General features: G+C 37.7%; 1 protein-coding gene across 1 annotated transcript in view; it reads right to left on the minus strand.

The window, feature by feature from the left end:
* Positions 1-16,038, minus strand: part of SLC23A1 (solute carrier family 23 member 1) — a 505,682-nt gene that overhangs the window by 287,334 nt on the left and 202,310 nt on the right. The window contains exons 8-9 of the mRNA XM_044069843.1: positions 5,391-5,538; positions 5,174-5,279 (exon numbers count right to left, since the gene is read on the minus strand). Of these exons, the coding sequence (XP_043925778.1) occupies positions 5,174-5,279; positions 5,391-5,538 (254 nt within the window). The remainder of the gene's footprint in view (positions 1-5,173; positions 5,280-5,390; positions 5,539-16,038) is intronic.

Genomic DNA, 16,038 nt, shown 5'->3' on the forward strand with positions numbered 1-16,038 from the left:
CATTAATGAATATATATCTATTTCTAGCATTCTGAAATATAAATCTTACATTATTTGAAAGGCTTGAAACTGGAAAATGGTGGAGAGGAATCATATGGTGTCATGGTTAAGTTAAATTATACACATTTTTATATTTATTTATATATATATATATTTTGTATATATCTTCTGTAATTATATATATATCTATCTTTCAAGTAAGAATTTTTAAGCAATTATTAATATTAATTATTAATATTTTTAATATTTTTAAATGTAATAATAAATATAAGTAAATATGAAGCATTAGTTTTACAACAGTATTCATTCTTGCAACATAATTTATAGGCTGATTTTATACAAGTTAGGAGGCGTGTTTTTATTAATTAATATGTAAAACAGTATGTATGAGTCACAGACATTTTGAATTTTGATTGGAGAATATATTATGAGATTAATTTAAAAGGAATTGTGATTTCACAATTAGTTCACTCTGAAGAAACCCACAGATTAGTTGGGTGAAAGCGCTAAGTGTATTTGGAATTTATGTTTTGTGTCTTGCTGCTACATTAGCTTCGTTTTATTATTTTTGTACCAAAAGTCTTGTTTATTAAAGGTCACATCGTGAATGCAGAAGCCTTGGTATTATTTTTTACAAATTTTTAGTTGCGTTTTTACATTAATTAAACCATCTTCAACTAAGAAAAATGCTCAGTGATTTCATCTGAAGATATTTCAACATTGCCTTACTTGGAGGTTTATGAAAAATAAAATCAAGGACAAAAACAAAGTGAAGGGCAATGGGCGAGGAAAGGAAACAATAAATAAACATACAAAATATGCAAAGACAGAGATACAAAATGAATATATTTTCATTGTGCTCAAAAAACAAAATCTGGGGAAAGTAGCAGATTCAGTCAAGAAAAGCAGTCTGGCATGGGAAGAAGAACTACAGCACTCTTTTACTAAAGAAAGAAACATGAAAGAACTCCTGAAATTAAATATTGACAAGGCAATGCTAACAACAGAGTTCAGCCCATAATCATTAAGAGAAGTAATGTGGAAAACTAGCAGTGCCAAAGTGAATTCATTCCTAAACGTTTTTAGCATATTATTAGTACAGAATACATTTATTTGGCCAAAAAAAAAAAAATCAAAATATTGCAACCGGCACACTCCCTGCTAATTTTATATATACAGTGGGGAAAGGGATCATTTCCTGATCTGTGCTATACTGCAATCCGCATCCACAGTGTCGAATCTGTAATGAGCAAATGCCAATGTGCATTCACCCATTGCACATTCAAACTATTTTTTTTTGAATGTTTTGTCACTTTGAAAACCTCCTTTCGAACTAAGCGGATTCTCACGAGTGCATAACGCACTTATGAAGGTAAATATATATATATATATATATATATATATATATATATATAGGGCTACTTCAGAAGACTGAAAAACCAAATGACTGAATCCCAAAACAGTAAAAATTCAAAATATTGAAAGATGAAGATGAAATCTGTCCCTTCTCCACTGTTGTGCAATCTTGGATTTGGTATATACAGTTAGCAGGGGGTGTGGGTGTGGTGCAGCCCCCCACATAAGGGTAAATGTGTTCAGTATTTTGAATTTTCAGTCTTTTGGGATTTAGTCTTTTGGTTTGTCACTCTTCTGAAGTAGACCTAGATATATATATATATATATATATATATATATATATATATATATATATATATATACACACACACACACACACACACACACACATATATATATATATATATATATATATATATATATATATATATATATATATATATAAATATATATATATATATATATATATATATATATATGGGTCTATTACGGTTGATTGAAAACTCACTTGACTGAAAATGAAATTACTAGGACCACTTCACTGAAATCTTACTTTACTGAAAACTCACTTGATCGAAACTCATTTCGTTGAAAGTCATAAATGGCCTTTTCCCCACTGTAGTGTGACCCTGGAGTTAGTATATAAAGTAAGGGGGGTGTGGGGGGCACAGCTCCCCACATATCTTGGTTATATATTCTCTTTTGGAAACGGTTATTTATTGTACTTGTAAGTATCACTGTGTATAGTTTAAAATATTTATAATATGTGGGGGGCACCCCCCAATGTGTGGGGCTGTGCCCCCACCCCCTCCTTACTTTATATACTAACTCTAGGGTCACACTACATTGGGGAAAGGACAGATTCCCATTTTCATTATTTTGAGTTTTACAACATTTTGGGTTTTAATATTTTAAGTTATACTGCAGTGGTGGTGCTGCGGTAGTGTTGTCGCCTCACAGTAAGACGCTGTCCTGTTCATTTCTCAGCTAGAGCGTCTTCTGTGTGGAGACATGTGTAAATGGGTGTACCTTCATTGAAGGTTGTGCATCAGAGCTGGCAACTCCGCATGTAAAATTCTACTGCCAATGATTAGCGGACTGGAGTTCCGCTGTGGCTACCCCTAACCGGGAAAAGCCGAAAGACACAACAACAACAACCAAATGAATGTATTCTACAGGAGGAAATTAGCATAATTGCTGACTGGCAATAACAGATAAAGAATAAGGACGGGAAGTAGACACAGTTATAAATCTTCATATTTCTCACTTACGCTAATTGGTAGGAAAATATTACACAGCAATTTCTTAAGGAAAGAAAGGTTTGGTGTTTAGATGTTCATTTTTCATGCCTAATTTTGTCCGTATTTTGCTTACGAGTCAAAGATTTGCTCAGTTCGATTTTGCTATTCTTGCAATTGTCTCTTCTTCCTCCTTTGCATTCTTTCTTGTATCATTTATTTAGCTGTTGTTTATTTATTTATTGTAATTCAATGCTCACCGATACTTTTAATGTCTGATAATCCTTTGTTTTTGTAAATGAGTGCTGCAGCATCTTTAACCTCTACCTGATCTGCCAACAGTCTTGGGTTAACTGTCTTAGTACTAGGCCGAATAACATAGTGCCTTAATATCAAGGCACAGAGACAATAATAAATATAGCCCATTCTGAGGAAAGAAGGGCTGTTGGCAGAATTCATTGCTAGGTTTGGTACTTTTCATATGTTAAATTTTATGCAGCAATCTGCAAAATAATGCATCCTGGAATCAAAACTCAAGGGAAGATCACAATAAGAGGAGACAAGTGGTAGCACCAACATAGCTGAAAAAGTATGTGATGTGGTTGTATCAGATGGCTCAAGAAAAGGTAAAGTGCGAGTGTAGTAGGGAGGTAAGGGGCTAAGGATATCTGGAGCCATAGAGAGACAAAAGATAAGTATGAAATAGTAGGCTCTTTTACCTCCTGTAGATAGAACTGGTAAAACCTTATTGTCCTTTCTTGCGTAGTTCTTGACAATATTTTCCTCAATGATATAAGACAAGACAGGCTTATTTCAGAGGAGGTTGATGTAGCTCATGTTGTATCTATTCAGAGTCATTAGGAAAAGGCCTAACATAAAATATTATGTATATCCTGTAAATATGTTGTGGATGAATGATGTGGAAGTCAAATATGGGTATTGAAAACTCAAAGATAAAATGAGGAGGGTAAAATGAGTAAGTATTTTGTCTTACAGGGAGTTGTAAGTACATGAACCAGCCTTTGTGATAATGTTTTGGAGATTAAAAAATGCACTAGAATTCAAGAAAGCATAAGAAATATTTTAAAGTAATTCTTATGTGGGGTGGGAGAAACCTGCCTATTGGTTAAGTAGAGTACAAAATGGAGATAAGGAAAACAAAGGATGTAGACAAGATACAGGTAACTCAGAGGAAGGTGACAAAAAAATTGTGCATGGCCTACATTAGAATCCTTATTAAGAGGTGCTAAAGGATTTTAATATGAATACTTTTGAAGAAGACAGACAGAGGGACGACACAACAGAAAAATTTAAACACCTCGGTATAAGTAAGCACCCTCTTTCACAAAAACCGAGATATACAAAAATACGGACAAAGTCTGGGAGCACAGCTTGGTTAGATAAAGGTTATAAAAAATATTGTTGAAAAGAAAAAGTGATGAAAGATTTAATCAGCTTTCTTGTACAGGTAGAAAATCTGAAGACATCAAGTGAATCCAAGAATGTATTTCATGGACATAAACTCATCATTATTTGGGAGGGGGGATACACTGTTATACAAGTAGAACCTGAAGTTAACCCTATGCATAATGAACAGACCAGGTGTGCCATGCAACTGTTTCTCCAGATTTCAATGTGTGAAGCAAGATGCTGCAGTGAGATTACTAGCATTTGTAAAATGTGAGCAACTTGACACCACTTCTTACCCTGGACTCAAGTTGTTTTGGAATCCGGCAACTTACCTGTCATCAAAATCTGTGTTTTTATGTAAAATAAGTGTACCATATGGGCATCATCTATTTTTGTAGTTACTGTCTCTTTTTTCAGGTTTGAAGTCTTTCACTCCTAAATGGGGATTCGCTATCACCTTATTCTGCTATTTTTTTTTCCTTTTTTTCCTAACTGGTATATCCTGAAGTTAGAATATATTCTGTAGTCTGAGATTTCTTGCTTTTTTTGCATCTATGATCTCTGATACAGACTGAGTGTCCTCTTTTCCACTGCAAGGGAATCTAGGCAAACAACAGTTCTGGCCCTTGAGGTGTTTTGATCAAAGGACACCCACAAGTCATGGCTGTGAGATTTCTGTTTTTTTTATTGGTCTATAATAATCAGTGGAAGAACAAGGCAAGAACTTATAAGGCGTCTCCATGCACCACTCTGCTATGACTATTGTGAAGATTTTTTGTTGGTTTTGTGGTTGTTAGACACCTCACCAATGTAGACATAGTTCCAGCTCCTGAAGATTACTGTTTTGATAATATCTTCCACCTCCTAAAAAATAATCCAATTTGTGGATTGATGTCAGTTCTTTAGAACTAAATGCAGCAGAGACAAGCCTGTGTACCATACAATTGGGGGGACATTCTGGGACACTGTTGACTTAATATTTGCTACTGATTCTCTCCCTGTTGATCTCCCTCTAATGTATGCTGCACCCCAGCTGTTCTGATCTGTTCAGATCTGAAAAAGGATGATCTGAGACTTATTCCCTATAATTGTGTCACCTACAGAATACAACAATTTTCTTTAACTGAGATATGGAAGGATCCAATTAAGTGTCTTTATAAATGACTGACCTTTGTGATTCCGAGGACTCCGATATTTGGACTTGATGAAGTTGAGCCATTTCCTGTCCCAAGCAGTCCAGCAATTATACATGAAATGCCTTCTGTAAAAATCCCTCTGAATCAGAAAAGCATGGAGGAAACAGATAAGTTAATGTATATAAAAGGATGCAATTTAATTGTCCATGCTTTTCAGGTAGTACTAAGGTAAGCAGGTAAACAGTCTTACCTGTTGATAGCATGGATGGGTGGTGGTGGTGCACCTGCAAGTCTGGCGCAGGCATAGTAATCTCCTATAGACTCAATTATACCAGCTAGTGTAGCACTGAACATGCCTAAAACACCTGCAGCAGTCACTGTTGGTAGGCCCCACTGACCTGTGTTACAGAAGAAGAAGCACTGGTTAGAAGTTTTTGAAAAACAGGACCAACTAAGCTATTTATTCAGTTCAGACATTTATCATCTTATACTTTGTGTAATACATAAATATTTGAATCAACTTCCAAGATGCCATACACAATTTTATAAATAAATATAAAAAAAACAAGGTGGGCACAGTGGTGTAGTGGTTTGCGTTGTCACCTCACAGCAAGAGGTTCTCCAGTTTGATTCTCTGCTGGGGTGCCTTCTGTGTGGAGTCTGTATATCCTCCCTGCATTCATGTGGGTTTCCTCTCATGTTACAAAGACATGCATCTGGAGCGTTTCTCCCCAGCCCTCCACTGAAAATTGTCTAGTTCCAAGTCAGATTTTCTCGGTAAACAAATGTTAAATAAATAAATAAATAAAAAGCAGCACAACATATGGATTTAAACACAATTTATTAAAACAAAATATATTTTTCCAGAAATATCCATTCTTCAGTCCAGGTATTCTTTCTACCCTTAGACTCCAATCCATTTGTTTCCTTATCAGTTCTGCATAATGTTTTATCTTAACAGCTGTACAAATGGATCCCAAATATAGATCCCATATTGTTTTCCTCATTAGTGTAGTGCTGACAATCCCCACCTCTCACACAGTAGACTGGGTGTTTGATTCTCTGCCAGGAAGCAAATAGCGTTTTGACTTTACCAGAAAAGCTCAGCCAGACTCTGCTACAACTTGCTGTAAGGGAAATGTTAGTCTGTTTTTACTTTCCTGTATTTTGTATTGCTTCATTGACTTCTATTTTGTATATTGTGATTTATTTTCTTTAAACTGTTTTTTACTTGTATTCTGCTTTTAATTACATATTTAAACATTTAAAGTAGGAAGGAGACCACACTCATTTTTTGTGAGTCACACAAAAATCAGAACAGGTGCAAATGTAGAATACGACAACAGCCAGTTGACCAAAAACGTTTTTGTTGCTGTACAGTCTCTCTACGCCTCACAACAACTTCAAGGTAAATTACAATACATCACTGTTCCTATCCTATTTATATACCATTAACTAATTACATAATTAAATAATCATTAATCAATTAAAAATCCATTACCTTTAAAAAGAAAGAAAAAATGATATTACACTCTTCCAACAACAACAATCAACATTTAGTCCACCCCAATTGTAATATTTTAATATAAAAAAAATAAAAATTAGTCTTAAATTTAAAAAATTTTCTTTTTTTTTTTTTTCTATCTCCTAGCTTCTCTCTATCTTCTATATGGATACCCTAAAAATATTTTACATCCTAATTGGAATTTTACAAAGTGTTGAGCTCTAATTTCTCTAATTTATTATTAATTCAGATGTTCAGTATTCTTATTCTATTTTTCTTCTTTTAGTTTTTTGTTATATTTAATTTTTTTTGCAACCACATTTAATTGTATAAATAGTATTTAGTATAAGACAACTAAAAAAACCAAAATATAGAAATTCCCATTAATATAATGCAATTAATGTTAATTACCTGGGAACTGAAGGTGGAACTAGGAACTACACCTTCCATTTAAGGGGTAAAATAAAGCATTTCAAAGCTTTACTGGAAAATCTCAAGCAGACACTGCCACAACTTGCTGTGAGGGAAAGGATAGTCTGTTCTGCTTTTAATTGTATATTTAAATTAGGAAAGAGACTACAGCTGTGCCTCTTGTGAGACACACAGAAATAAATTTTTTTTCCCACCCTTGTGTTGCTGTGATTTTAAACTCAACATTCTTTCTAATTGCCTTCCTGTTATGTTAATTTGACCAGATATCTTCTTCCCTCTCTTCTTTCACTGGCTATTGTGAGTAAGCACAAAATTATCATTTTGTGAAATCACTCCCCTTCAGCTATTTAAATGTATTGGCCATCCTACTGTATTCCATAGAAACAGAATACAAAGTGACAACCTCCCTCCAATCTGTCTTGCTCTTTTAAAATTAGTGGCTCTCCGCTTAGATAGCTAAAGTTTAAGTCACCCCCTCTTTCATATCTAACTGCTTAGTGCCATACCACTCAACCTCTTAGTGCAAGAAATCTGGACAAAACCTAAAATAATGGGGGGACAAAGGCCAAAATGGGGCAGATTTTAAATATTGCTCTTATAAGCTTAAAAAGTGGATAGAATAACATAATTTGTCTTAGCATGCATTTCCTGAAGGATATGAATTCTGAAACTCAATTGTATGTCATTATTTAGTGACTTCAGTACTCAATGATTTGCCAGAAAACCTCAACGTTTATAAGGAACAGACCAAAAACACGAAGAAAAAATCTGGACAGTTGAGAGGTATACTTAGTGCACACTACAGCTTTTAGGATATTAACCCATTTTTCCTATCTTACCTTTTAAATCTGCAACACCTAGCCCCAAGACCACAATTATTAGAGAGCTGACATTCTGCCTGTTAGTAGTCATCTTGGGACTAGCGCTTTTGTTTTCCTCCTGGTGAGAGGAGGAGCACAGGGACATTACTTCCTGGAGACTGTTGATCACTGGAAAGCTTAACCGCTTCATAGGTGCTAGACTGGAATTTGTGCTTATATTTTACTCCTGGTGAGAGAAGGAGCAGAGTACATTGATTCCTGACTTTTCTGATTGGGCAATGAGTGCATGTGTTTGACCTTCCTGATCAGTCTAGTTGCTGTTCAAGGCATCTACCAGGAAAAGGCTACAACAAGGTTACAGACAGTGGCGTAGCTGGTAGGGGGTAAGAGGGGTGGTCTGTCAAAGGCAGCACTTTTGGGACTGTCTACTTTAATAGTTTTAATATAAAAAATGTTTTAAGGGCATTTTTCTTTAAGAATGGTCCAGTAGCATCATGTCTGCACGTGAGTTACATGTCTTCTTCTTCCTATCCGCCTGCGCAATTTTAAAATACAGCTTTGGTTTGATCATTTTCCTGTTCTTGTTCTAAGAAAGGAGAGTTTTCTTATTGTTGCTTACATTTCTTTTGCTGGTTCTTACTGCTGCCTGCTCACCCAAGTGCTGAGTGTTGTTTGTGAATTTGCTGCTGCTGGTTCTGTTTTGCTGCCTGACCAAGTTTAGTCTGCTACTGCTTTGAGTTCTGTTCTTATTGCTGCCTGAATTAATGCTGCTGCTGGTTCTGTTCTTATTGCTGCCTGAATTAATGCTGCTGCTGGTTCTGTTCTTATTGCTGTCAGATTTAATGCTGCTGCTGGCTCTATTCTTGTTGCTGCCTGCCCAGTTGACTGTGCACAAGTGTTTTAATTCTGCTGCACTTTAATTCATTCTGGTTGAGATTTACTGTGCACAAGTTAAGTGTGTGTGTGTTTGCGTGTGTGTGTGTGTGTGTGTGTGTGTGTGTGTGTGTGTGTGTGTGTGTGTGTGTGTGTGTGTGAATTGCCCCAGTTAAGTATAACTGGTGGTTAGCGTTACTCAGGCTCAAACCCTGCACCTTGGGTATAAGAAACAAGAGTCTGAATTGTCTGCCTATACCATCACTTGTGATTCAAGCTCTCAGCTGTCCAGATTTTCACAGAATGTCTGGAATGTTTGGCTCATACTTGTGGTTTGTTCCTCTTAACATTTATGGTTTTCTGGCAAATCAGTGAGAACTGAATTCACTAAAAGATGATAGGAAGACTGAAACTTAAACGGCTATCTTTCAGGAAATGCATGGTAATGCAAAACACTTTTTTCTAGCAACTTTCTAAGATTATACAAGCAATTTTGTGTCTCCCTGTTTTGGCCCTTTGTCCCCCCCCCCCAACAAATTTTAGCTTTTTCCAGATTTCTTGTGCTGCAAAGTTGAGAGATTTAGTTGAGTGTCAAGTGGATTTTACAAGGAGCTGAGAGATTCGTGGGGGGGGGAGGGGTTAGTGCTGCTTATGCTAAGTCTGTTTGCATTGTCATTAGCACAACAGGTAGTATACTTGCTTTTGTTGCAGAAGGATGTGGCTTCTACTCCCACAGTATCTAGATGGATTGCTGATACTGTATTGTATTGTACTTTAAAGGGAGTGGATGCTGCAGTCTGTGAATGTCCTCCTTTAGAACAGATACCTAGTAACTATGAACCTGTTATCAGTTTGCCATCCATTCCCTACTACTAGCTTATCATTTTTAATGTAACATAGGCAATTTATTCTTCAAAGGCAACAGACACTTTATTTGTAGAAGAAGCAATGAAATATACATTTGTTTGCTAGCAGCAACTTCTTCATTAGTTACAGATCTCTTTAATGTGGAATTATTTAGATGACTTTTATTTCTGCAGAGATTGTGCATATTTACTGAATTTGGTGGATTGTAATGACAAAAGTTTAAGTAAACTGGAAATGTTCTGATCTGGACAGTTTTATCATTATTGGTTCATACATTTTGTTTCATCGCTTGATGGAAAAATGTTCTAAACAATAAAGTTAAAACACGGTCTAACAAGTGTGCTGTATTATGCAAGGAATATAATTTAATACAATCAGGAAGGTGAATCAAAGAACACACTCCAGCAACAGTGCCATCAATTAATAACGTCCCTGGCACCAAACAGAAAAAGGACTTTCTAACAAACCCCAGTCAAGTCTGAAGACCACCCCCTCCCTCTAAGAGTTCTGCTCCTCAGTGGGATTCCTCTCCAGCAACAATGCCATCAACTAATAACATCCCTGGCACCAAACAGAAAAAGGACTTTCTAACAAAACCCCAGTCAAGTCTGAAGACCACCCACTCCCTCTAAGAGTTCTGCTCCTCAGTGGGATTCCTTTCCAGCAACAGTGCCATCAATTAATAACATCCCTGGCACCAAACAGAAAAAGGACTTTCTAACAAAACCCCAGTCAAGTCAGAAGACCACCCTCTCCCTCTAACAGTTCTGTTCCTTGGTGAGATTCCTCTCCAGCAACAGTGCCATCAATTAATAATGTATGTTACACTGGGTTCTAACTACTCTTCACCTTCTTTACTTACTTTGTAACATGTACCTTTGTACCTACTGTTGTGCCTCCTTAAAAGTACTGTTCCTGGTCAGCTACCGCACATCTCTGCTTACCCCACCACCCCACTACCCTTGCTCTCACAACACTCCAAGTTGTGCACCCACCTGCCTATCCCTACATCCAACCACTCTTTCTGCTAGCCCTTTCCTCCTACTCCCCTGCTTCCTACTGGAACAGTCCCTCACATCCCTGTATACTGCCATCATCTCTGCCCTACACTGGCCCCACAACTCCTGCACTAAATCCTCTCTTCTCATCCCCTGATCTAGAACCTCCCCTCTCCCTATCACAGTCTCCCCACTTATCTCCCTACTTCTTTAGCCTCCCTCTCAGCTTAGTGACTGCCCAGTCCCCCTTCACAGATTTATGTAAAATAAATAAAGAGTAAAACAAATAAAGTGACATTTGTCTGCTGTAGCATTTAGAACTGAACACATATTCTCTCCCATACAGATGCTAGGGAAATACTCACTGATTGTTTTTTGCTGCTGCACCTACAGGACGGTGCAACCCCACTACGCTCACTTCAATCCCCTACCCCCATTCTCACCCACCCCCACATCAATTACATTTATAGCTATAGACTACACCCCAGTACTTCTCACTCTCAATTAACCAATTAAAACTAACATATCCCCATAATACTACTTTACACCACACCCTTATTCAACAACCAACCTCTGTAATTATTAGTAGTTCTTCCACACACACCCATCTCCTTAAGCACATCTAAAAATATGTCACACACCTATCACACCCTGATACCAAAACTAATACCTTACACACTAACTGTCCTCTCACTCCTCTTGCTGTCCATCATTACCTCCTACCACTCACAACTATATATCACCACCCCCCACCATGGCAGACAGAACCCCTAACCAGTCCCTTAAAATTAAGGAATTTCCCTATATCACCTTGTGACCTCACCTCCTCCCAATTTTATTCCTACCTACATAATAACCCAACCTACAAAATCAATCCTCATTATTCCCTAAAACAAACTAAAATGTTTCACAAACCAACCAAACTCTACCTATACCTTCTCCAAAAACCCGCTTGCTGTGGGGACATTCACCCTAATCCAGGGGCCAATATGTCTACTAACTCAAACTTACAACAGACAAATCCTCTTTATCTAAGGCCTGCCTCCTCTCTCCTCCTTTTGAACATAAATGCTAGAAGCATGTGTAACAAGACCCATGACCTCCACGCCGTACTAGCGCTATACAAACCAGAAGTTGCTGTACTAACAAAAACTTGGATTAAACCAGAAAACCATAGCAATGAAATTACACCTCCTGGATATAACATTATACGTAGTGACAGAATTGGGAAAAAGGGGAAGGTGTAGCAATACTATTCCAAGATCACCTCAAAATTGAACAATTTGAGTGTAATTCCAAAGACATCAAAGATGTAGAACTAATTCTTGCAAAATTAAAGCTTAATTCCAGCAAACAAATAATTATTGCAGGGGGTTATATCCCACCAGGCAATAACACCACTATACTGGAAAGCCTACTAAACTGGATGTCAACCTCTCTCCCACAAGAAACCATACTATTAGGCGATTTTAATATTGACTGGGCTGACTGCACCAGCCATCCCCCACTACCTACATTAACTTCCATGGGTTCACCCAAATTATATCTGATCCCACTAGAATCGACAAAACATCCAATTGCCAGTCCATCCTAGACTGGATTTTGCTATCTGACCACAGTCTTGCACAGCAGTCAGGCTGTCTTCCTGAAAGTCTGAGCGACCACCAAGCAACTTACCTAATCAGGCACTAATCCAACCATATTCACCATCCCATCCTCAGAGTAGTATGCAACAAAAAGTCCTTTAGAACGACTGAATTAATCAATGCACTAAAATGCTGTAATTGGACTCCCCTAAAACAACTAACTCTAGACAAAGCTGTGGAGTACTTCAACTCTACTTTCCTAAACATCTTAAACTATCAAGCACCGTCTAGAACCATTAGAGTCAAAACTAACTATGCCCCATGGCTAACTACAGATATCAAAACATTAATGAAAGAAAAGGACAAAGCCTGGCTACAGTTTCACAAAAACAAAACCACCACCTTGAGACAACACTATCAAGAACTCCGGAACAAAGCCAAAAAACAAATCAAACTTGACAAATCTAATTACTACAAATCCATACAAGAAAAATATGCTCATAACCCACATACATTTTAGGTCACAATAAATACTTTACTGCACCCAGGAAGATCCACCACTCCATCCCCTATACTACCAAACAGCCATGAAAACACTCCTACCCATTTTAATACATTTTTTACAGAAACAGTCCAAACCCTAGCCAACACCCAAAATAGTACTGGTAACCCCAGTTCAATAGACATCCCAACCCATCCCAACACACAAAACTACCCCTCCAGCTTTTCTCTGCACCCAGTATCTACAAAAACAATTGCTAAACTCCTCAAAAAACTTAAACCAACCACTCTGACAGCTGATAATCTGTCAGCAGACTTCCTTCAGATGACTTCTGAAGTAATAGCCTACCCAGTGTCCATCCTAATAAATAGGTCAATATCAGAATGTAAAGTACCTCACTCTTTGAAAATATCACATATTATACCACTGCACAAAGGAGGTAAATCCCTTGAGCTAACCAACTATCATCCCTTCGCTATTCTATCTCCTCTATCAAAAATATTGGAAAGAGTTGTTCATTCTCAACTCATGCAGTTCCTTCTACAAAATGACCTACTATCTGAATCTCAGCACGGCTTTAGACCTTCCCATAGCACCACCACAGCACTGTTCTCTTTCACTAACACTGCCAATCATCATAGAAACAAAGGACTATTTGTATCCTCTATATTCTTAGACTTATCCAAAGCCTTTGATATGGTTAACCATACTATACCCCTGGAGACTCTATCTACCCTTAACATAAGCTCTTCCACCATATCATGGTTCAGTAACTATTTATCAGACCGTCAACAAGCTGTCCTATGGCAAGGCCAACTGTCCGTGCTACTACCAGTAGCCACAGGCGTCCCTCAAGGGTCTATCCTCTGCCTTTTTCTGTTCTCACTTTTTATTAATCAGACTGCCTCAGCCTCACCCTCAGCATCAGTGGTGCAATATGCTGATGACTCCACCATTATATGTGCGGCCCTCACCCTAAAGGAGCTTCAAACCATAACTCAAAACAACTTTACCCTTGCAGAATCATGGTTCACTGACATCAAACTTATTATTAATCCCAAAAAGACAAAACTCATTCTCTTCAGTCCTGGAAAATCTCACCCTCTAAACAACAACTTTACCATTACATTTAAAGACAACATAAAGATCAACCCAACCACACACACTAAACTGCTAGGTGTTGAAATTGACAATAATCTGAAATTTGACATACACATAGCCAAAACTATAAAGAAAGTTAACAAAAAATGTGGTCTCCTTTATAGGAACAAACAGCTCATCACCACACATACCAAATCCACTATTGCAAGGACTCACCTCCTATCTATTCTCCTTTATGCCTCCCCTATCTTTACCAACCTTCGCCACAACAAACTAAACAAAATGGAATCTTGTTACAACAAGATTGTCAAGTTCGCCACAGATGCCACTCATAGATCCCATCACTGCCTTGCCCTCAAGCAACTAAATTGGCTTGAGCTACCTCAGCTACTCCTACTCAACCAACTCTTAATAGCTCACAATCTCTACTACCTTTTAGAAAAAAAACTCAGCCCTTCAGCACTAAATTCATCACTATACCACCACTAGAGCCTTAAGATCCAATAATCAAAACCTAAGCAGTGTCATCAAACATAAAAATGAAGCTGGGAAATCTCTCTTTGCCTGCTCCATTGCCAACATCTGGAACACACTCCCAATCCAGTTAACTTCTATCACCTCCCATCTCCACTTAAAAAAACTCCTCAAAACCCATTACTTAAATAACTGGCTTTGCTCATGCTACTCCCAGGTTAATCCATACTCTGCACTGTTGCGAGGAATCTATCATGATCCAACTATTCCAGTGATCAGTCCTTTACAGTGCCAGTAGACCTGTGTAACTAATGTAAAGTTCTGAACAAAAAGAGCAGCCTTCTAGTAAAAAAGGTAACTCAAGCTTTTCTTCATGCATCATTCACTACTGCAACTACCTAGAAATTGTTAATGCTTGCTTATGTATGCCTATTTGTATTCTTGGATGTATTCATTCTTAGTGATATGTGGAGCTTTTCTTCCCAGGCCTCCGCTGAAAATGGACCTGTGTCCAGTCGGACTTCCCCAGTTAACAAATGTAAAATAAAAATAAATAAATAAAAAATGCATGTTTGCATGGACCTAAATATGTGTGCCTATGATTTGAAAACAGCCCAAAGGTAAACTTTATCCTCTACTGGCCAGATGCATTTTCTTTGAATGTGGGTTTCAATGGTGTTCCAATGAATGTGAGTTTCAAGGGCAGAGAAGTTTTAATGCCAAGTCTGTTTTCATTGTGAGACTGTATTGCTTTGTTTAGCAGATGTCTATCAGTGTTTGTGCTATGAAATTTAAAATAAAAGTTTTAAACGATATCCAAATAATCATTGTAGAAGTAAAGCATAAAGCAGTATGCACATTACAGTGTTTATGGTAAATAGGGAGAAATAGGCAACTAATGGGGCACTGGAATGCCTGCTTGGGGGGGGTTGTGTATGGGGGGCCCCATTTGACCATGATTTTGTGAGGGGGAGGGGTGACAAATTCAAAGACAGCCCCAGGCAGCACAGACTCTAGCAACGTCACTGCTTACAGATCCTTGTATCATCTGGGACAAGACTGTTGATCACCAAAGAGCTTGTGGCCTGCTTCTCATCTTGGAATTTGTACTACTGTTTTGCTTCTGGTGAGAAAAGAAGGAAAGGAGCTTTGTATTCCATTAGTGAGAAGCTGCGGTGAGACCAGCTCTAGTACTAAACTGGCAGTAGCCATTCAGGTGATGCCCCTCTTTTCATCCTTCTTGACAAGCTAATGCTTTCTTTTCAGCGATTACAGCTTGATTTCTTGCTGTCTAATCTAACCTCAGAATATCTGCCTAAATACTTCATCCATAAATCATCAGAGTCTACTTATTCATTTCCTGTCAAGCGTTTGGCAGTGCCCTGTATAGACACAGGCACACTGAGTTGCTATTTTTCCTATAAAAGCACCATTGAAATTTCTCTAATACCTAGTTACATATAGGACAACTAGCTTGCAGTGAGAAGCACTGCCCCCAGAGTTGCAAACTGGACACTCCTGATATTACTTTTTATTCTAATCAATAAAAAAGGGCATGTTGCCATGGATATGAACTTTCCCACTATCTCTGTTACCAGTTTGGTGAATATGGGCATACTGAGGCAATGTAGAAATTGTCTCATGTTTACTGACAACCAGTTAATTCCCAAACTGATACAGTATGTAAGAGATTATTTACACAATGTCACTGGAGGCAAAGTTGTCACATAAAGCACTCCT

This window comes from Protopterus annectens, chromosome 4.part0 (genome assembly GCF_019279795.1).
Source record: "Protopterus annectens isolate FY-2018-M chromosome 4.part0, PAN1.0, whole genome shotgun sequence".
Lineage (NCBI taxonomy): Eukaryota > Metazoa > Chordata > Ceratodontiformes > Protopteridae > Protopterus > Protopterus annectens.